A 22,512-nucleotide genomic window follows, 5' to 3' on the forward strand; every position below is an offset into this window, starting at 1 on the left:
AATAGTTCAAAACCAGAAACAGGGCTTTCCTGGTGGCGCAGTGTTTGAGAGTCCACCTGCTGATGCAGGGGACACGGGTTCGTGCCCCGGTCCGGGAAGATCCCACATGCCACGGAGCGGCTGGGCCCGTGAGCCATGGCCGCTGAGCCTGCACCTCCAGAGCCTGTGCTCCGCAGCGGGAGAGGCCACAACAGTGAGAGGCCCGTGTACCGCAAAAAAAAAACCCAGAAATGATCCAAAGGACCATCTGCAAGTGAATGCACAAACAAATAAAAAATTATCTTTTACCACTGTTTAAAAAATGAAAAGACAGGTCATAGACTGTGAGAAAGTATTTTCAAATCATACATCTGATAAAGGGCTTATACCCAGAATATACAAAGATCCCAGTAATAAGAAGACAAATAACCCTGTTATGAAATAGGCAAAAGATTGGAATACATGTCACCAACAATATGTACACAAATGGCTAATAAGCACACAAATGCTTGTGTATGAATGTTCAAAGTGGCATTATTCATAGTAGACAAAAAATGGAAGCAACCCAAATATCCATCAACTCATGAATGGATAAACAAAATATAGTATTGAATGGATAAACAAAATATAGTATGTGCATACAATAGAATGCTATCCCTCAGTAAAAAAAGGAAGTCTCCTGATTCATGCTATAATATGTGTGAACTTCAAAAACATAATGCTTAGTGAAAGAAGCCAGTCATGAAAGACCACATATTGTATGATTCCATGCTTATAAAATGTCCAGAATAGACAAATAATACTATAGAGACAGAAAGTAGATTAGTTGTTACCTGGGACTAGAGGTAGATACAGGGATTTCCTGCCGATGAACACAAAAGATCTTGAGGTGATGGAAATGTCCTGAAAGTGGATGATGATGATGATGATGATGATGATGATGGTTGTCCAAGTCATTAATTTGTTAAAAATCTTTGAATTGTACATTTCAAATAGGTGCATTTTGTGGTATATAAAGTATACCTTAAAAAGTAATAAGAAGAGCCTGTAGGGTGCATGGAAAGCACTTACCATCATTTACATGTCAGGTAAAAACTTTGATTTAGCCTTGAGGTGAATGTTGAATAATGGATCTTTTAAATAATAGAATTAAAAATTACTGAAGGGGACTTCAAAAATCAATAAGATGCAGTGTGTACATACACCCCACACCAAACTCCCAATATAGGTAAAGTTGATTTCTTAAAATTCAGCTAAGAATAAATAGAAACAGAAAGCTGTTAACAAATAGAAAAGAGCAGCCAGACGTAGAAGATATTTGCAACTTGTAAAACAGACAAAGGACTAGTATGCAGACTATAGACATGCCTCCTGGAAATCACTCATAAAGACACAAACACTCCAGTATGGAAATGGCCAAGCTATATAAGCAGGTCATTACCAAAAGAGGAAAGCAATAAATAATAAACATTTAAAAAATTCTTTAGGAGTGATGCCAGCAAGATAGAATAGGAAGCCCTAGTCCTGTTCTTCCACAGAGACACTAACTTAAAAATAGTGTATGACCCAAAGAGACTTTATGAGACTTCAGAAATCAATTACAAAGTCACAATACCCCTGGCAAACTCAGAGTCAAGCATAGCCATATCAAAATGGGTAAGAAAGCCATTTCATATCAACCACAGTAGCCCCTCCCCTAAGCTGGCCTGGCTTGGGAGGATTGGGAGGAAAAGTCCAGCTTGAAGTATCTCCCTTGGGAGGGAAAGACTGGAATATGTCCAGTGTTTTAACTTTTGGGGGGCTACCTGAGGGACTGCTATCTGTCCTTCCTGACTCTGACCACTGACAGGGAATCGGCATACTTTCAATTGCTGGAGACCATGGAGAGTTAAAGAGAGCTCAGCTGCTCTTTGTAGCAACAGAGAACTGGCAGTGCCACAGACAGGTTGGCTCAGGTCAGCATGATTAGGACAAAGTACCCAACTCACAACTTCTCTTTTGGGGTGGGGATGGGGAGAAGAGTGGAATGTGCATACCATGTTACAACTTTTAAAGGGGATACCCTAGAGATTAGTTTCCGTCTCCCCTGACTTGAGGCAGTAACAGAACCAGCATACTTTGGATGCCTGGGGGGCTGGAGAGAACAAAAGAGCTTAGTGGCTTGTTGAAGCATCAGAGAACCTGTGGTACCACAGATAAACACTAGAGGGAGGAAGAGATTATAAACTCCTGAAAAAGAAACTGGCAAAGCTCTAACTGGGAAATTATGTGCCTAGGCCCAGAGAAGATGCATCCCCAGAAAATGTTTGAAGGACCCCCAGGTTCTCTAGCCAGGTTGATTGTGAAAGTCTTCTCCTGTACAAAGCCAGTCTGTAAAGACTGGGAGAGGTGACTGTTTCTTCAAATTCACAAAACAGAAAAAAATAATAAGGCACACAAAGAAACAGGAAAACGTGGCTCAATCAAAGGAATAAAAAGAATCTCTACAAACCTACCCTAAAGAAATAGAGGTCTATGAATTACCTGACAAAGAACTCAAAATAATCATTCTAAAGAAGCTCAATGCACTGCAGTAGAATACAGATAAACAACTAAACAAAATCAGAAAAATCATGAATGAACAAAATGGGACTATCAACAAAGAGATAGAAATTATTGAGAAACAACCAGACGGATATTCTGGAGCTGAAGAATACAATGATTGAAATGAAAAATTCACTGGAAGAGTTCAGCAGTAAACTTGATCAAGCAGTTAACTTGAAGACATGTTATTTGAAATTATTAAATTAGGGGAATGTAAAGAAAAAAGACTAAAGAAAAGTAAATTAAGCCTAAGAACTAATGGGACACCATCAAGTGGACCAATTATATGCATTGTGGGAGTCCTAGAAGGAGAAGAGAGAAAGAAAAGGGCAAAGAGCTTATCAAATCTGAGGAAGGAATTGGGCATCCAAATTAAAGAAGCTTAAAGAACTTTAACTAGGATGAACCGAAAAGGCCCATACTGAGACATGTTATAATCAAACTGTCAAAAGTCAAAGACAAGAGGTTGGAGGGGGAAAAAAAGTCAAAGAGAATGTTGACAACAGCAAGAAAAAACTCATCACATTCAAGGAAGCTCCCATAAGATTATTAGTGGATTACTCAGCAGAAACCTTAAGGCCAGAAGGGAGTGGGATGATATATTCAAAGTGCTAAAAGTAAAAACCTGCCAACCAAGGTGATTATATTTTGCCAACTGTCTGTGGCAGGAAGGAGAAATTAAGACCTTTCCAGATGAACAAAAGCTGAGGGAGTTCATCACCACTAGACTTGCTCTAAGAATTGTTAAAGGGAGTTTTTCAAGTTGAAACAAAGACTCTAGACAGCAACACAGGAGCATCCCAAGATACAAAATTCTCTGGTAAAAGTAAATATGTAAACAAATACAAAACCATGTAATATGTAACGGTGGTGCATAAATTACTTTTATTTCTGTTATAAAACTTAAAATATAAAATCAAAAAATTACGATAATTGTAAAACTATGTTAATGGATACAAAATATTAAAAAGGTGAAACTTACGACATCAAAAACATAAAGCAGAGGGAGGAGGTATAAAGGAGTAAGGTTTTTTACTGCAACTGAAGTTATCAGTTTAAAATAGATGGTATATATGTGTACAATGGAATACTACTCAGCCACAAAAAAAAGAACAAAATTTTGCCATTTGCAACAACATGAATGGACCTGGAGGGCATTATGCCAAGTGAAATAAGTCAGACAGAGAAAGACAAATACTGTATGGTATCACTTATACATGGAATCTAAAATATCAGACAAGCTAGTGACTATAACAAAAAGGAAACAGACTCCCCAGATATAGAGAACAAACTAGTGGTTACCAGTGAGGAGAGGGAAGGTGGAGAGTCAAGATAGGGGTAGGGGATTGAGAGGTACAAACTATTATGTATAAAATAAATAAGCTACAAGGATATATTGTACAACACAGGGAATATAGCCAGTGTTTTCTAATAACTATAAATGGAGAATAACCTTTAAAAATTGTGTACAGCTGTAATTTATATAATATTGTACATCAGCTACATCTCAATTTAAGAAAAAGTTTAAAAAATTTTTTAAATAAAATAGATTGCTTTAACCATAAGATATTTAATGTAATCCCCATGGCAACAACAAAGAAAATACCTATAGAAGTTGCACAAAGGAAAATGAGAAGAGAGTCAAAGCATATCTCCACCAAAACAAAAATTTTTTTTCAACAAAACAAAGGAAGGCAGCAAGTAAGGAAAAGAGGGACAGAATAACTGCAGGACATACAGAAAACAATGAAATGGCAATAGTAAGTCCTTCTCTGTTAGTAATTACTTTAAGTGTAAATGGATTAAACGCTCCGATCAAAAAACATAGAGTGACTAAATGGATAAAAAAAGGGTCAACTATATGCTGTCTACAGGAGACTCATTTTAGATGTAAGGATATATATAAGCTGAAAGTGAAAAAGATATTCCATGCAAATGGTAACCACAAGAGAGCAGGAGTGACCAGACTTATATTAGACAAAGTATAACTTAAGTCAAAAACTGTTCCAAGAGACAAAGAAGGACATTATTTAATGATAAAGAGGATCAGTTCTCTAGGAAGATATAACAATTATAAATGTCTATGCACCTAACAGCAGAGCACCAAAATATATGAAGCAAACATTGATTGAAGGGAGAAATAGAAAGCAGGAAAATAATAATAGGAGATTTCAATACCCCAGTTTCAATAATGTATAGATCAACCAGACCAAAGGTCAATAAGGAAACAGAAGACTTGAAAAACATCATAAATGAACTGGACCTTATAGTTATATGTAGAACACTCTATAATAGCAGAATGTACATTATTCTCAAGCACACACAGAAATTCTCCAGGATAGATCATGTTAGGCCACAAAACAAGTCCTAACAAATTCAAGATTGAAATCATACCAAATACCTTTTCTAATCATGATAGTATGAAACTAAAAATCAATAACAGGAGGAAAACTGGGAAATTCACAAATATGTGCAAATTAAACAATATGCTATTGAAAAATTAATAGGTCAAAGAAGAAATCACAAGGGAAATTAGAAAATATATTGAGACAAATGAAAACAAAAATGCAATATACCAAAAATTATAGGATGCAGGAAAAGCATTATTAAGAGGGAAGTATCTAGTGGTAAATGCCTTCATTAAAAAAGAAGAGGGGACTTCCCTGATGGTCCAGTGGTTAAGAATTGGCCTTGCAATGCAGGGGATGCCAGTTTGATCGCTGGTCAGGGAACTGAGATCCCACATGCTGCAGGACAACTAAGCCTGTGCCTCAGCTAATGAGCCTGGGTACTCTAGAGCCTGTGCACTGCAACTAAGACCTGATACAGCAAATAAATAAATAAATATTTTTTAAAAAATAAAATAAAAATAAAAAGATATCTCAAATCAACAACATAATTTTATATCTCTAAGGAGCTAGAAGAACAGGCTAAACCCAAAGATACAGCAGGAATGAAAAAAATAAAGATTACAACAGAAATAAACTAAATAGAGAATAGAAAAACAACAGAAAAAACTCAAAGAAACTAGGGTTAGTTTTTTTAAAAAATCAACAAAATTGACAAACCCTTAGCTAGACTAACAAAAATAGAATATTCAAGCAATAAATAGCAGAAATGAAAGAAGAGACATTACAACTGATGCCATAAAAATAGTAAGAATCATAAGAGAGACTATGAACTTTTATACACCAATGAATTGAATAACCTAGAAGAAATGGCTAAATTTTTATAAGCATACAGCCTATTAATACTGAATTACAAATTTAAAAATCTGAACAGATCTATAACTAGTAAGGAGATAGAATCAGTAATCAAAAACCTCTCAACAAAGACAAGTCTAGGACCAGATAACTTCACTGGAGAATTCTACTAGACATTTAAAGAAGAATTAATACCAGTCCTTCCCAAAACTCTTTCAAAAAGTTAGAGAAGGGAATACTTCAATATTCATTTTATGGAGCCAGCCCTGATATCAAAATCATACAAATATACCATAAGAAGAGAAAACCAAGACCAATATCCCTGATGAATATTGATGCAAAAATCCTCAACAAAATAGTAGCAAAAGAAACTCAACAACACATTAAAAAGCTGATGCAGCATGACCAAGTGGGATTTATTCCTAGCATGCAAGGATGGTTCAACATACAAAAATTAATCAGTGTAATACACCATATTAACGGAATGATGGACAAAACCACATAATAATTTCCATTGATATAGAAAAATTATTTGATAAAATTCAATACCCTTTCATGATAAGAAATTCAACAGACTAGGAACAAGGGAACTACCTCAACCATAATAAAGACCATATGTAAAGGGCCCACAGCTAACATCAGACTCACTGGTGAAAGATTGAAAGCTTTTTTTTGAAAACCAGGAAGCAAAGATACCCTGTCTCACCACTTGTTTTCAACATAGTACTGAAGTCTTGGCCAGAGCAATTAGGCAAGACAAAGAAGTAAAAGCCATTCAAGTATAAAAGGAAAAAGTAAAGTGATGTATGTTTATAGATGACATGATCTTATATGCAGAAAACCCTAAAGACTCCACAAGAAAATGGTTAGAACTAAAAAATGAATTCAGCAAAGTTACAGGACACAGAATCAACACTCAAAAATCAGTTTTGTTTCTATACACTAACGATGAGCAATCCAAAAAGGAAATTTAAAAAACAATCCCATTAACAGTAGCGTCAAAAAGAAAAAATGTTTAGGAATAAACTTAAGGAAGTAAAAGACTTGCACACTGCAAACTACAAAACATTAATGAAAGAAATTAAATATGACACAAATAAATGGTAAGGCATCCTGTGTTCATGTATTAGAAGACTCCATATTGTTAAAATATCCATACAACCCAATCAGTCTATAGGTGTGATGCAATTCTGTCAAAATCCAAATGGCATTCTTCTTTCGCAGAGATAGAAAAACATCCTAAAATTCATGTAGCATCTCAAAGGACTCCAAAAAACTAAAACAATCTTGAAAAGAAAAACAAAACTAGAGGCTTCATACTCCATGATTTCAAAACATAATTCAAAACTACATTCATCAAAACAATTTGCTACTGGCATAAAGCCAGACATGTAGACCCATGGAACAGACTAGCAGTGAAGTTGCAAAAAGATATCTGTAATATGTCATTACTTACACAAAATTTCAAAACACTCAAAACAATACTTACATATAAAGTAAAAGTGTTAAAACTATTCAAAAATGATCTGCACCATTTTAGGGGAGTGCTAACTCCTGGAAGAGGAAATGGAATGAGAAGAAAGGTGTTTCAACTGTAATTGAAACATTTTATTTCTTAAAACATCAAATATAAATATTAATAAAATGTTAGCATTTTAAGATCTGGGCAGTGGGTATACAGTTGATGTTTAATAATTCTCTATGTTTTTGTATACGTCATAAGTATTTTATAATTAAACTTTTAAAAACAAAAATGCAGTGTTACCTAGTAAAATGCTAAAAATTAGATAATATTCAAAATAAAGAAATGATTTCCTGCCTCCAGGTCTTGTTTCCAAAATAGCAGGTGTGGTTCATGAAAAAATAATCATCTTTAATCAGCCTTAGATAGCTTAGTATGTATTCCTCTCTGCAATTTTCCCCTTTATTTACATATTTTTGCACTCTATCCATTATTTAATTATACTGGTCTCTTCAGACTTTTTTCTCAGAATTATTTGTGCTTTTCTTGTTCTCAGTTTTGGACAAGAGAGGACAGCTGTTCAGAAAAGTGTCAGAACTCTGCTGACCACAATCAGGAGAGCCTGCTGGAAGATATTAGCAGATCCTCTCTTTATAGCTGAGGCTCCGTTTGTACCAGATTGGGCCATTTTGTGGGGCAGGTTCATTTCCAAATTCATGACTGTTTCTTCATTAAGGATATTTGTTTTTTAAAAACAACATGGACAAATTTCCTGGTGCAGAGCAAAGTGCCCTGAAGGGAGTCCATGCTGGCACCCCAGCTGGCAGTAGCAGCAAGGATAAAATGGTGATTAATTTGGTTAGTAGTTTAGAGCATTCTTAGTCAAGGCAAATCTGTGATCTAATTAGTAAAATTCTTAACTGAATTTACCAAGAATACGAGATGCCTGTGCTAATAGAATGTCCTCTAGACACTGACACATCGATACATTCCTAATTTGCTCTATTGAATGATGTTTTCTATGGAGTTTTTTTTTTTTTCCTTTTTAAAGAGAATTTTAGAATTCAACAAGAGAAACTTCTTGTGGATATTTTTCTGAATGTGTTGTGTTTTTAGGGAAATTCAATCTCTTGGATTAGGTTCATTTATACTTACCAGAAGGTTGAATTTAGAAAGGAATTTGATACCCAACATACTTTTTGAGTCTCATAAAGAGAGCGAGAGCTTTGAAAATCCTACTTTTAAGACCTAAAACCAGGAAGTTCTCTTCTACCTCCAGAAAAGACCCGGGTCCGTAAAACCTTGTGTGAGACTCAGAACTCTTTTAAGTCTACAGTTCTCTAGTGAATTATAAATTGAACCAAGTGTGTTCTCTTGTCTTGGGTAGGAACTGATCTTGTGAAATGAGTTAGTGGAATGGCATCATGATAATATTTGAAAGAGCTGCCAAACATGCTGGAGCCATTACAGTTGTTGCTGTAATAAGTTATAATAATTAAAATATGTATCATAATAATATGTTCATCAAACTATATATCTGAAGTTATCTGTACATTTTTAATTAAAAAGTTTAATTTGAATACAGCATGGTGGGCAAAACTACTTTCTGATACACTTGAATCCAGATATTCCTATTATTTATGAAACTTGAGTTTTATCATTACTTTCCTTCTACTTGTATGGCTTCAAATGTTAAAACAACCAAAAGACTCTCAAACTTAAATTGCTTATAAATGATGCTATACTGCTTTTTTTCTGGGGTTTGTTTTTTTATAGAGGGTTTCTACACTTTTTTTCTTTTTGCCACTTGAATGCTTAAAGTTCATTTCAAAAGATTTGAAAACCTCACAGAAAATATAGAAATTAATGTAATAACATCAATGCATAAATTGTCAGTGGAACAAAAGGAGAAATTAGGAAAATCTGTTTGGTTCTTTTTGCATTATTTTTAGACGCCTGATAAACGGTCTTGTCATAGTGCTTTAAATAGAGTTTCACTTGCCACCAAGTAAAATCAACAATCCAATGACAGAATGTTTAAAATCTCTCTTGCTCTTTGCTATAAACTGTCTAGAAGGAGCAACATTGTGGACTTTCTGAGCATCATCAGTTTATCTTGTAGTTCTATGGTTTGCTGCAGATGGTTTGGAAACTTCAGTACAACCACATAGGAAGGATGTCTCCAGCAGTATATGGTTACCATTGAGCCTTCTGTAGTTGAATTCTTGTGCAGAAATCATTTGGAAGTGCTGCTCTGGCAATCAGTCAAGACCTAATGCTTAGTGTAATCCAGTCTGGAAAACATTGCGTAACTCTGGTTGAAGTTGGATCTCTGCTCTCTGGCAAGCTTCTGCCAAAAGAGGGAGCCTTGAAGGCTGTGAGCACTTTGCAGCCCTTCAGAAGATTATCATTTGGCCTGCCTGCATTTTGGTAGAACCAAGAGCTACCTCAGTTTACCGGAGACTTTAGAATTTTTCAGAAAAATTATCTTGGATTTTTTTCAGTCTAATGAGAGATACAATCTGCAGCCCATAAGCTTCAGTGCTTGATAAATGCCCTTGGTGCTGAGGTCCTCTTTTCCACCCATTCAGTCACCAGTGATAGTCTCTGACTCTCTTCCTTTTTTTTAAGATAATGAGAGAAAAGTTGTACGTATAGGTCTTTTAAAGAGGAGGACTGATGAGTCAAGGCTGTGGAGGCAAGATCACCATCTCTGTCCTCCTGTATTTCAGAGTTCTGGATTTATTATGAGTGCATGTAATTCTCAGGCATATTTTTCAATTTCTCAAACATTCATAGAGCCCTTGCTCTATGCAAAATATTCTGCTAGATTCTGTGCAAAATATGCACACAAAAAAGCATCCTACATCAAACACAACTTTCCCTTCTCTTATCCTACCCAGTAAGCTCATATATTCCAAAAATTTAAGGTATTTACAACTCAAGATAAATATGTCTTTTTGTTAACAACTTAGATGATAGACTCAAAAACACATGAATTAATTTTTAGGTCTGAAACCACCTAGATGGTAAGTTAGAGAAAGATGATAGAGCACTGTGGAAGATAAATGCAGTTGAAGAGACCTCAGTCATTTAGGAAAGTGGTAAAGAACAAGAAGTGAGTTTTAGGGTGAATATTTAAAGAGAAAAGGCAAACTGTTTACACAAAAGAAGATATCATTGTGTAGTTTGACAAAAAAATTATCTCTATGAGAATTTTCCTCCTGATTATCAAGAAAATAATACAGCTAAACTAATAATTTGTAGGAATTAATTAATAAAAATATAAACCTGAAATGCAGTTCTATCATGTTTCCTTAAAGTATTCAGATTATTGCTAGAGATTGATATCTAGTTCTGGGGACTGCTATTAAAGTGTAGAGCAGTATTTCTCAAACTTCAATGTGTATAAGATTCCCCTGGAAAAATGTAAACAGTTTTCTTGGCCTTACTCCCAAGGACGCTGATACTGCTGATTCCCAGGACCATACTTTGAGTAGCTCTGCTGTAGAGAACTTGGACAGACCCTAAAGACTAAGTGCAAGACCTATGAGGAATAGCAACTCTAATAGTCTAGCCAGGAGATTAAGATGAAAATGTAATTTAAAAAATTAAGTCAAGTGATGAACTAAGCACCTGAATGTCCTAGCATTCTTTTTATGCTTCCAACCTCTAGAAATTACAGGGAAATTTTAACAATTAAATATATAATATTGTGAGATAAGGGGGGCTTTTGATGACCCACAAACTGTGAGAAAGGCTTAAAATGGTTGGTAGTGGGATATTTTTTAAGGCAAATATCACATCCCAGAAAGCTTGCAAGAGGGTTACTTTGGGGGTGGATTCAAGGAGTAGGAGGGTACGTGGCAGCCAACAAGATACCTGTTAGAGTACTGCAGTAATGGCAGCCAGCTGACTAGTCCCTCATACACTCCTCCAATTCATCCGCTGCCCCCAAAAAAGAGATAACAAAAGTGTCCTGTTTCCCACAAGAATGGGGGAGGAAGCTTTGGAGGAGAACAAGCACCGGATGGCTGTCAACTCCCAGCAGTGTGGGGACGCTCTAACGCCCAGAATGCAGTTTACTGGCAGCCCCGGCCAGCACCGCGTCCTGACCCTTGACCAAGTGCTGGAGGCGGGCTGCACTGAACAGAGCACTCCCAGAGAGACTAACATGGAACCCCAAATGCCAGGAAGAGCAAATAAACGAAAATCACCAGACATTCATGAAAAGTTGACCCCATAAGGGAAAAATGAACCAAATGCAACAAACAGAAAATGCAAATGTACCAACTATATGCGTTCCCAAGGACGAGCAAATGGATGTTTTAAATAAAAAATGAATAATTAATTATCTTAAGAATAGTAAGAGAAACTATCAAATCCTTGAAGGAGGAATAAGCTGAGTTTTTTTCTAAGGGGGAAAAAAAAGAAAATTCAATAAACAGGAGTTTATTGAGGTTATGAATAGGAGATAAAGCTAAATATTAACAAACAATGACTCCAAAGATTGAGCTGAGTAGTTCTCCTAGGATATAATACAAAAGGACAAAGAAATGGAACGTAAGAAAAGTGGTTTTTTTATTTTTAACTTTTAATATGGAGATCAAAAGGGGTGTCAAGGAAGATGGTGGATTAGGAAGTGCCAGGAATCCATCTCTTCACCTAGACAAAAATTTCATTGACAGGATCTGTTTGATGTAACTATTTTAGTACTCTAGTCTGTTTGAGGACTTTCAGCTTTCAGGGTAAGGCTTGGCCAGTAAATTGTGGATAATTTCAGCCCTTCTCATGGTAGAGGCCACCCATCACCAACCCCCTAGACCTATGGCAGGCAGCTCTACCTGCATTCCTAGATAGGCTTGGAGGAAAAAGGGTGAGCAGTGCTTGATAAATTTTGGTGTAGTATCAAAGGAGAATATGTGTAATTGTGTGAAGAAGCTATTATAATACTCCTGCCTTTTAAAACTACATACCTATGTGGGGCTAGACTCTCCATACAGTTCAACCAAAAGAAACGTATTGCAACAAATTAAATGCAGAAGTAAATACAAGAATCCAGCTGTCTTCTTTCAAGCTATATAGGAAAGAAAATTGCAAACATATAAAAGAGTGCCAGGCATCCCTGGTGGCGCAGTGGTTAACAATCCACCTGCCAATGCAGGAGATACGGGTTTGAGCCCTGGTCTGGGAAGATCCCACGTGCCACGGAGCAAATAAGCCCGTGCTCCACAACTACTGAGCCTGCGCTCTAGAGCCCTCAAGCCACAACTACTGAAGCCCGTGTGCCTAGAGCCCGTGCTCTGCAACAAGAGAAACCACCGCAGTGAAAAGCCCACGCACTGCAACAAAGAGTAAAACCCCTGTTCACTGGAACTAGAGGAAGCACGCTAGCAGCAACGAAGACCCAGCGCAGCCAAAAATAAATAAATGAAATAAATACATTTTAAAAAATAAAAGAACTTTCAATTGAGAATCAAGTAACTAAGAGATCCAGTTTTACCAAGAATTTAAAAAAAAAGAGTGCCACTCTTCTCACTAAATATTTTTGTTTTGTAAAATATAGTAATTTTTCAACAAAAATGTTATTCATGTTAACACCTAATGGATTTGTTATTGTTACTTTTAGTGAATTGATAAATACTTGTAGGTGTCTTTGTTTTAATTCCAAATATGAGTATCAATAGTTATAACCTCAGAAACAAAAGCTGTTTGGTCTTTCAGTAATTTTTAAGGGTTTTTGAAACTCAAAAAGTCTAAAAACTACTGTCCTGTAGTGAAGATCACAGTCACCTTTCCCCACCCATGCACATATTACTCACTACTGGGTTTTTAGTGCCTGACTGTTAAATATAAGATGACAGGCTGTAACTTCTGTTCCACTAGCAGCTCACCTCTTTGGGCCCAACTCAGAAACAAGAACCAGAAATGTAATCTTTCTCAGGCTGGTCAAGCCAGACTATTGCTGAAATAATTGGAAGTAAACCCTTAAGTTACTACCCGTTGCTACTTTTCCAAAAGTATTGCATCACTTCATTTATCATAGGTAACGGCCCCTGTGCCTTTTAGTCCAGCAAAGTCAAGCTATGGGAGCCCTTAAAATGGTGGAAATTCACATTGGGTTTGTGGACTGTAGTATCAAAAGCCTTAGTTATAACACATTAAGCCTATAATTACACTCTGATTTGATGTGACTTCTGATATTTGGCACTAGTCAAAATGCGATTTTCCCTTTTCTTTTTCTTCTTTTTTTTTTTTTTTTTTTTTTTTTTTTAGTGCAGATGATTGAACAGAGCCTTCCCTGTTTATTTGGTGCAGTGAAGTATAGAAGATAAAATGGGAGAAGGAGAAATGATCACCTTTAACAAGATTAATTTTTAAATGATTTTATATATATTTGAAATTGTTAAATTGGTTTTGCTGAAACAGAATTTCACCCTTGGGATACTATTTGAATGTTGGTTTCAATAAAGGTTCTTGAAAGTGTTAAGTAATATAAAATAAATTTATATATATGTGTATATATATATATATGGTGTTTAAAAATAAAGATGATGGGCAATGGTCACTACATATTTAAGGAAATATATTAAGCATATAGTATTGAAAGTAGAAACCAGTAAAAATAAAGAAAAAAAGATTATTTAAAGAAAAGATCATCTAAAATAAATTCATATCAATGTCCCCATTAAGGGACTTCCCTGGTGGTCCAGTGGTAAAGAATCCACCTTCCAATGCAGGGGATGTGGTTTCAATCCCTGCTCGGGGAACTAGGATCCCACATGCCACAGGGCAACTAAGCCCGTGCGCCACAACTACTGAGCCTGCCCGCCTCAACTAGAGAGCCACGTGCCCCAAACTACAGAGCCCACGTGCTCTGGAGCCTGCTGCGCCACAAAGAGAGAAAAAAAAAACAACCTGCGCACCACAACTAGAGAGAAGCCCACGTGCCGCAACAAAAAGTTCCTGCATGTCGCCACTAAGACCCAACTCAGTCCAAAAAAAAAAAAAAGTCCCTATTAAAATAAAAGGTAATATTATATCCACTAAACAAGAGCAGAATGCTAGACTTACAGATATAGAGAACAAACTAGTGGTTACCAGGGGGAGATGGAAGGGGAGAGGGGCAATATAGGAGTAGGGGAGTAAGAGATACAAGCTATTAGGTATAAAGTAAGCTACAAGGATATATTATACAACCTGGAGAATATAGCCAATATTTTATAATAACTATAAATGGAGTGTAACCTTTAAAAATTGTGAGTCACTATATTGTATACCTGTAACTTACATAATATTGTACAGCAGCTATACTTCAGTAAAAAATAAATCAATAAAGGAGTCCTAAGACAAAATTTAAAAAAGGAACAGAATGCTGTGTTTTTTTTTAAAAAGAAACATGCAGGGCTTCTCTGGTGGCGCAGTGGTTGAGAGTCTGCCTGGCGATGCAGGGGACACGGGTTTGTGCCCCGGTCCGGGAAGATCCCACATGCCACAGAGCGGATGGGCCCGTGAGCCATGGCCACTGAGCCTGCACGTCTGGAGCGTGTGCTCCGCAACGGGAGAGGCCACAACAGTGAGAGGCCCACGTACTGCAAAAAACAAACAAACAAAAAAAACATCCAGAGAATGAAGAAAATAGTTCTTGGAAATTAATAATGAGAGAGTGATAATTAAAAACATAATAAAAGATTGGAAGGTAAAGTTGAACAATTCTTTCAAAATCTAGAGCAAAAAGACCAAGAGATGAAAAATAAGAAAGAAAAGATAAGAGAGAACTGTCCAGGAAGTTCAATATCCAAAAAATCAGCATCCCCAGAAAGAGAGAAAGGAGAAAAGAATAGGTAGGAAATCATCAAAGAAATAATTCAAAAGATCTTTCCAGATTTAAGGTCCACTGAATGTCCAGCACAATGAATAGAAATAAATCCATACCAAGACACATCAATGTGAAATTTCTAAGAGGATATCCAAAAACCTCCAGGGAGTAAAAACAGGACTTATATAAAGGGTCAAGATTCATAACAGCATGGGACTTCTCAGGAACAACACTGAAATTTAAAAGATAGTAGAACCAGACTTTCACAGTTCTGTAGAAAAATTACCAGAATTCTATAATCTGCCAAAGTATCCATCAAGTATGAGAGTAAAATACTGATATTTTCAAACATGCAAGGTTTCAAATACTTTACCTCTCTTGTACCTTTTCTCACATGAGAAGAATGAACCAAGAAAGAAGAAGATATGGGATCCAGGAGAGAAGTGAAGGAAATCCCTATGGTAGAGGTCCCAAGATAACTGTACAGAGGGAGTAAAAAGGAACCTGTTCAGATTGGAATAGGTCAGAAGGTTCTAGGAGAAATTTCTTATAAGAAGTTGAAAATGGCAGAATATCAGATATGTTTGAATGTATTGCAAGGAGATTACATACTTGGGTGGGAGTTTAGCATTAAAATAATATCAGTGCCAAAAAAAAGAGAAAAAAGCAAACAAGCAAGCCAAGTAATAGTCACTAAACCCACAGAAAATAACATATTGAATATCTAAAGCATGAGTTAGGCTTGAAAGTGGTTGCCTCTGAGATCAGAAAATGGGAGTGGGAGTGCTTGTTCAAAAGCTGCTGTTTTTTCATAAGCTTTGAAGAGCTATTTGACTGTTTAAGGTAGTTGTATCTGTAAGTTTGATAAAACTAAAAAATAAGTTTAAAAAAAAAAGACTAACATCCCAAGTTCTTAATACTGGTCTCTTCAAAACCTGCCTTCCTCCTCCCGCCCCACATTCACTCTGGACTTGCCACCTTGGACTCTGTTGTACTTAGATACTCCAGGCCTTCGTGTTTGCTTTGCATCTGCCTGTGACATTCTTCTCCCACATACATATATGGTTTGTTCATACACTTCCTTTAGATCTCTGCTCAAATGCTCCCCTCAGTAAATTCTTGCCCTCTCTTACCCCTCAGTGTACTTTACTTTCATTATGGCACTTGATATCATCTGGCATTTTATGCTTTTCGTTACTAAGTTTTGTCTTGTCTTTGCTTCTGTAGCACTACCACTGCAAACAGGTTTGAATATAGTAAGGGTTCAAAAAATATTTATTAGATGAATAAATAGGACAAATATACAAAAATTTAAAAACAAATTCACTGAAGCAGAAATACAAGTGGATAACACACAAATATTCAATCTCAAAAAATATCAGGGAAATGCAGGTGAAAGCAATGGGATAATTTTTGCCCAGATTAGGAATAAATAAAAATATCCAGAATAATATCACTGTCAGGGGTAGAAAAGTAAATTGGTAGTCTTTTGGAAAGCAATTCAATATGCAGATATTCACATGGGGGCACAAACAGGCGTGTGCAAGGATACTGCTGCAGCAGTATTTCATAGTGAAAAATTAGAAACAACCTAAATGCCCATAAATGGAGATATTGTTAAATTACAAAACACATATTTTAATAATAGGCAGCAAGTAAAAAAAAAATGAGTGACAGCTGTATGTTCTATATTGTGGTTTCATTTGTGTTTCACAAAAAAGACTAAATTTGTAGATTTATGGTTTTATATGAAGATACCTAGAGAATGATCTAATAGCATACATCCCAAACTTTCATTTTCCTGATTTCTAGTTGTTCATTTATTCATTTAATATCTGTTTCTGGAGCTATAAGTAGGAGTTGTCCCTACATACTAGGAATAGAGGAGTGAGCAAAATAGGAAAAGTGCCTGCCCTTACAGAGTGGAAGTCCTAGCAGGAAGAAACAGACCATGAACAATAAACAAGCAAATACATTATAGGTCAGGTGATGAAAAGTACAGTGAAGAAAAATAAAACAGGGTAAGAGAGAGAAGAAGAACACAGTGAGATAAGAGGACACTTGGTATGTTTAGCTCTGCTGTCAGTGGAGCTTTCTGCAGTAAAGGACAAGCCTTGTGAATTTGCATTGTCTGATAGAGTAAACCACTAGCCTCATGTAGCTGTTGGAACTCTTGGTCTGTGCTAGTGCAACTGAGGAATGGAGTTTAAGTTTCATTTCATTCCAGTTAATTTAAGTTTAAGTTGCCATATCTGGCTGATTGCTACCATATTAGCCAGTGCATTTATATGGGATGGTCAGGGAACTCCCCTACATACAGCAAGATTTGAGCTGAGACCTATACGAGATGAAGGAGCTAACCATGTGTTCCAGGCAGAATGAACAACAGGACCTTATCTGGAGTAGTCAGAGGCTGGAAAGGCCAGAGCAGAATGGGCAAGGTAAGAGTGGAAAGAGATGAAGCCAGAGAAACAGAGGGGGCCCCACCATGGAAGGCCTTGGCAACTAATGTAAGACTTGGCTTGTTCTCTGTGTGAGGTGGAAAGCCATTGAGCAGACAAGTGAAGTGATCTGAATTTCTAAGGGGTCTGGACCTGTTCCAATGATAGACAAGGCAGGTGAGGGCAGAAGCAGAGAGAAAATTAGGAGGATCCTACAGTAGCCCAGGCTGGAGGTGATGGTGAATTAGGGGGTAGTGATGGATGTGTAGAGAAGTAATGAAAGGAACTGATGGTATTAACCAGTGGATCAGATAAGGGGCAGGAGAGAAAAAGGAGGAATCAAGGATGGACTTCAAGGGTTTGGGCTTGAGCAAATGAGATAAGGGAGCACTGGGGGAAGAGAACATTTGGGGAAGGAATTCAAGTTCTATTTTGGGCATGGTAAGCTGGAAGTGCCTGTAGAGGGTTAAGCCACAGTCCTGACAATGAGAGAGATCAAAATGGGAAGTGCAGCTAAAGGGTTTCTTCCTAGAGAACTATGTAAGAGAATAGAGTTCATAGATGGTGTTAGGGTACCCCTTTTTATGTGAGGGGCAAAGCAAGTGACCTGTCATGGACCTTTTTAACATGAAGATTTTATATGCCTTTAACTATCAGTACATGTGGCTCTAAGATTTGGGTACTTATTTCTCATTTTATTTATTCTATAGAATGGCTCCTGAACGAGTAAGGTCCCTGTCACGAGTTTGTGTCCCACTTGTTACTCTGCCAGATTTTGAACCATTGGTGGAGGCTCTGCTCACCTACCATGGACATGAACCTCAGGAAGTGCTCTGGCCCGAGTTCTGTGATGCTGTGAATGAGGCTTTTTTGCTGTAAGTGATGACCATTTACCTTATCATCCAATTTTGTTTTTCCTTTTCTTAGAATACTTTAGTATGTTGGAAATGCAATTTTCAAATGTTTTGGTCTCAGTACCACTTTACATTCCTAAAAACTATTGAGGATCTCAATGAGCTTTCTAAAAAATGTGGGTTTTGTCTATCAATATTTACCATATTTGAAATTAAAACAAAAGTTTAAAAAATATTTATCACTTCATTTTAAAATAACAATAAATTGATTACATGTTAATACAAATAGCATATTTTTAATGAAACACAGTGACCTTTTCCAGGAAAAAAATTGTCTGACAAGAGTGGCATTGTTTTCACATTTTTACAAACCTCTTTATTGTTTGACTTAAAAGAAGACAGCTAGGTTCTCACAGATATTTCTGTATTCAGTCTGGTGCAGTATGTTTTTTTGGTTGAGGTATATGAAGAAAATCCAGCTTCACACAGATATGTACTTGTTAAAGATATATTTTAATAGCCATCTCAGGTAATTGTGGATATTCAACATGGATACCTCACCAAAAATTGAAAATGGTGGTTTTTTAAAGGTTAGTTGCAATGTGGAACCTGAAATTATATCAATGAGCTGTTCATACTGTTACATTAAAACCAATTGGTCTGTCTTGCATTTCTAATGGATCTTATTTTATAGCTTCATACAAGGTTCATTTGGAAAATATTGGTTCATTAAGTTAGGCAGATCTTCCAAACATTGACATATTTCATTTTATACTACCAAAATTTACATTCATTCACCACCAGTCTCATCAGAAATGTCTTATAAGTGTTGAGAAGCTGTAAAGCTCACATTGGTGAAAGCAAATTTTCCAAGATTCTAATTTCTGAGCTTAAAAACTCAAATTTATCATTGGTTATAAATACTGTCAGTTGTTTTCCTTAGCATACTAGGGTCACTTCTCTAATTTTTGAGAAAGTATGTGCCAAATACTCAAGTCTGAATAACGATTGTTTGTCTGCCAGTGATTTTTTTCAAGTAAATTTCCAAGAAGGAAAAAAGCGGCTAGTTGATCTTATAGCTCAGCAAGTTGCCCAAGTGCTTCTCCTCTAGACAATCATCGTTTTTTGGTATGTAGCAGAAATGCTTTATGCATACCTTTTCACCACACAGAATTTTTTTAATTGAAAGTATCCTCAAGGGTAAAATTTAATGAAATCAATATTTTATATAAATATTTTTCATGAAATGCATTTTTATGTGAAGCTGGCAGTGTTTTTACTGTGAGTTTGTAGTAGTAAAGAATACAGTGCCTACTGTCCCTGCTTTGATTTGTGTTAGGCATAGCAGTTCTACTCACTATTGCTTTTGCACTATGAATGCATGTCAACACAGCTCTAGGAAAACCATGAGATTCAAAATAGTTATTCAGCACTTCAGGTATTTCTGTACCACATGTGTGTATTGCCAAGTTCACATAAAAAATCTCCTGTCCTTAGTTGGTGCTAATACCAGATGAATACAAGCAACACAACTTGTCCAGCCATATCTAGAGATTCAATTTTAAGGCAGAAGTACAGTCCTGTTGATGAAATATTAACTTATCACACACACATTTGAATTATTTAATTCCTTTTTGTTTAGATTCTGAATGATTGGTCTCAAGTTGCTGCTGCAATTAATTAGCACTATAATAGTATTTGAAAACATTCTATTGAATAAGACACAGTAAGGTAAATTATTAACATCTATAAAGCCAAGGGAAAAATAACTTTCCTCATATTTGTTTTTCATTTACAGTTTAGCGCATTACTTTGGAGTAGATGTCCCATTCTCACAAGTCAGAGAAATCTCTGACGTTTTGATTTCATCTTTTCTTGATGAAACACCTGTGAGATGAGAAATCTCTTAATTCTCCTTTGTAAAGCCAGGGGTCCATTTTTAATATAAGAAGATATATTATAAATAAATTTTATTTTTGAATAAAATATTAAATTCTAAAATAAATCTAAAAATATGTTATATAAAATTTGTAAAAATATATGAAACATAAAATGTATTTATATCTACAATAATTTGGATAAGATTTAGGAAAGTTTAAAAAAATGTTTAATATTATTACCAAATAAGACAAAAATGCACTTGCTTCTTGTTATGTTTCCATGTAGGCACAAGAGAAAATATCAGAATTTATATTAATTTATTACATTTTATTTTTTCCCAGCTTTTTTGAGATATAAGTGACATATAACATTGCATATGTTTAAGATGTACACTTTTATATTGCAAAATGACTACTACCATAGTGTTAGTTAACACCTCCCTCACATCACAGGATTACCATTTCTTTTTTTGTGATGAGAACATTTAAGTTCCACTCTCTTAGCAACTTTCAAATATGCAATACAGTATTATTGACTCTAATCACCATCCTGTACATTATTAGATCCTCAGAACTTATAACTGGAAGTTTGTACTTTTTGATCAACATATTCCCATTTCTCCCACCCCCCAGTCCCTAATAACCATCATTCTAGTCTCTGTTTCTATGAGTTCAGCTTTTTTAGATTCCACATAAAGTGATATCATACTTGTGTTTCTCTTTCTAACTTATTTCACTTAGCATAATGCCCTCAATATCCATCCATGTTGTCACAGCCAAGGATTTCCTTCTTTCTCATGGCTAAATAATAGCCGATTTTGTGTATGTGTGTATATATACACACACACTATGTATATATAGCATATATATAACTAGATATAGATATAGATATATATACTACATCTTCTTTACTTATTCATCTATTGATAGACACTTAGGTTGTTTTCATATCTTGGCTGTTATGAATATACCATAATAAACATGGGAGTGCAGATATCTATTTGATATCCTGTTTTCATTTCCTTTGAATATATACCCAGAAGTGGGATTGCTGGATCATGTGGTAGTTATAGTTTTAATTTTTTGAAGAACCACCATACTGTTTTCCATAGTGGCTGCACCAATTTGCATTCCCACCAACTGTGCACAAGGTTTCCCTTTTCTCCACATTCTCATCAACACTTATTATCTCTTGTCTTTTTGGTGGTAGCTATTCTAATAGGTGTGAGGTGGTATCTCATTTTGGTTTTGATTTGCATTTCCCTGGTGATTAGTGATGTTGAGTACCTTTTCATGTACCTGTTGGGCATTTGCATATCTTCTTTGGAAAAATGTTTATTTGGATGCTCTGCCTATTTTTTAATCAGATTGTTTGGGTTTTTTTTTTCTGTTGAGTTATATGAGTTCTTTATATATTTTGGATATTAACTCATTATCAGACATATGATTTGCAAATATTTTCTTCCCTTCTGTAGGTTGCCTTTTCACTTTGTTGATGGTGTAGAAGCTTTTTGCAGTATAGAAGCTTTTTAGTTTGATGTAGTCCCACTTATTTATTTTTGCTTTTGTCACCTTTGCTTTTGATGTCAAATCAAAAATGTCATTGCCAAGACTAATATCATTCTTATCCCCTATATTTTCTTTTAGGAGTTTTATGGTTTTAGATCTTAACATTCAATTCCTTAATCCATTTTGAGTTGATTTTTGTGTTTTGTATAAGATAGGGGTCCAGTTTCATTTTTTTGCATGTGGCTATTCAGTTTTCCCAGTATCACTTATTGAAGCAACTATTCTTTCCACATTGTATATTCTTGCCTCCTTTGTTGTAATTTAGTTGCTTCATATATGTGTGAGTTTATTTCTGGGCTCTCTGTCTGATCTGTGTGTGTATACTGATCTATGTGTGTGTATACCAGTACCATACTGTTTTGATTATTATAGCTTTGTAATACAGTTTGAAATCAGGAATTATGATACCTCCAGCCTGTTCTTCTTTCTCAGGATTGCTTTGGCTATTCAGGGTTGTGTTTCCATACAAATTTTAGGATTATTTCTTCTGTCTCTGTGAAAAATAGCATTAGAATTTTGATAGGGATTGCACTGAATCTGTAGATTGCTTTGGGTAGTATGGACATTTTAACAATATTGTCTTCCAATCCATGAGCACAGTATATATTTTCATTTATTTGTGTCTTCTTCAGTTTCTTTCCTCAAAGTCTTATGGTTTTCAGTGAACAGATCATTAACCTCGTTGGTTAAATTTATTCCTAGGTATTTTAGCCTTTTTGATG

General features: G+C 35.7%; 1 protein-coding gene across 1 annotated transcript in view; it reads left to right on the forward strand.

Annotated features, from left to right (window-relative positions):
* Nucleotides 1-22,512, forward strand: part of FANCC (FA complementation group C) — a gene marked incomplete at both ends in the record, with an annotated part of 187,923 nt that overhangs the window by 110,666 nt on the left and 54,745 nt on the right. The window contains one exon of the mRNA XM_079706296.1: nucleotides 18,198-18,362. Within this exon, the coding sequence (XP_079562422.1) occupies nucleotides 18,198-18,362 (165 nt within the window). The remainder of the gene's footprint in view (nucleotides 1-18,197; nucleotides 18,363-22,512) is intronic.

Source organism: Hyperoodon ampullatus, assembly GCF_949752795.1.
Source record: "Hyperoodon ampullatus genome assembly, chromosome: 6".
Classification (NCBI taxonomy): Eukaryota; Metazoa; Chordata; class Mammalia; order Artiodactyla; family Ziphiidae; genus Hyperoodon; species Hyperoodon ampullatus.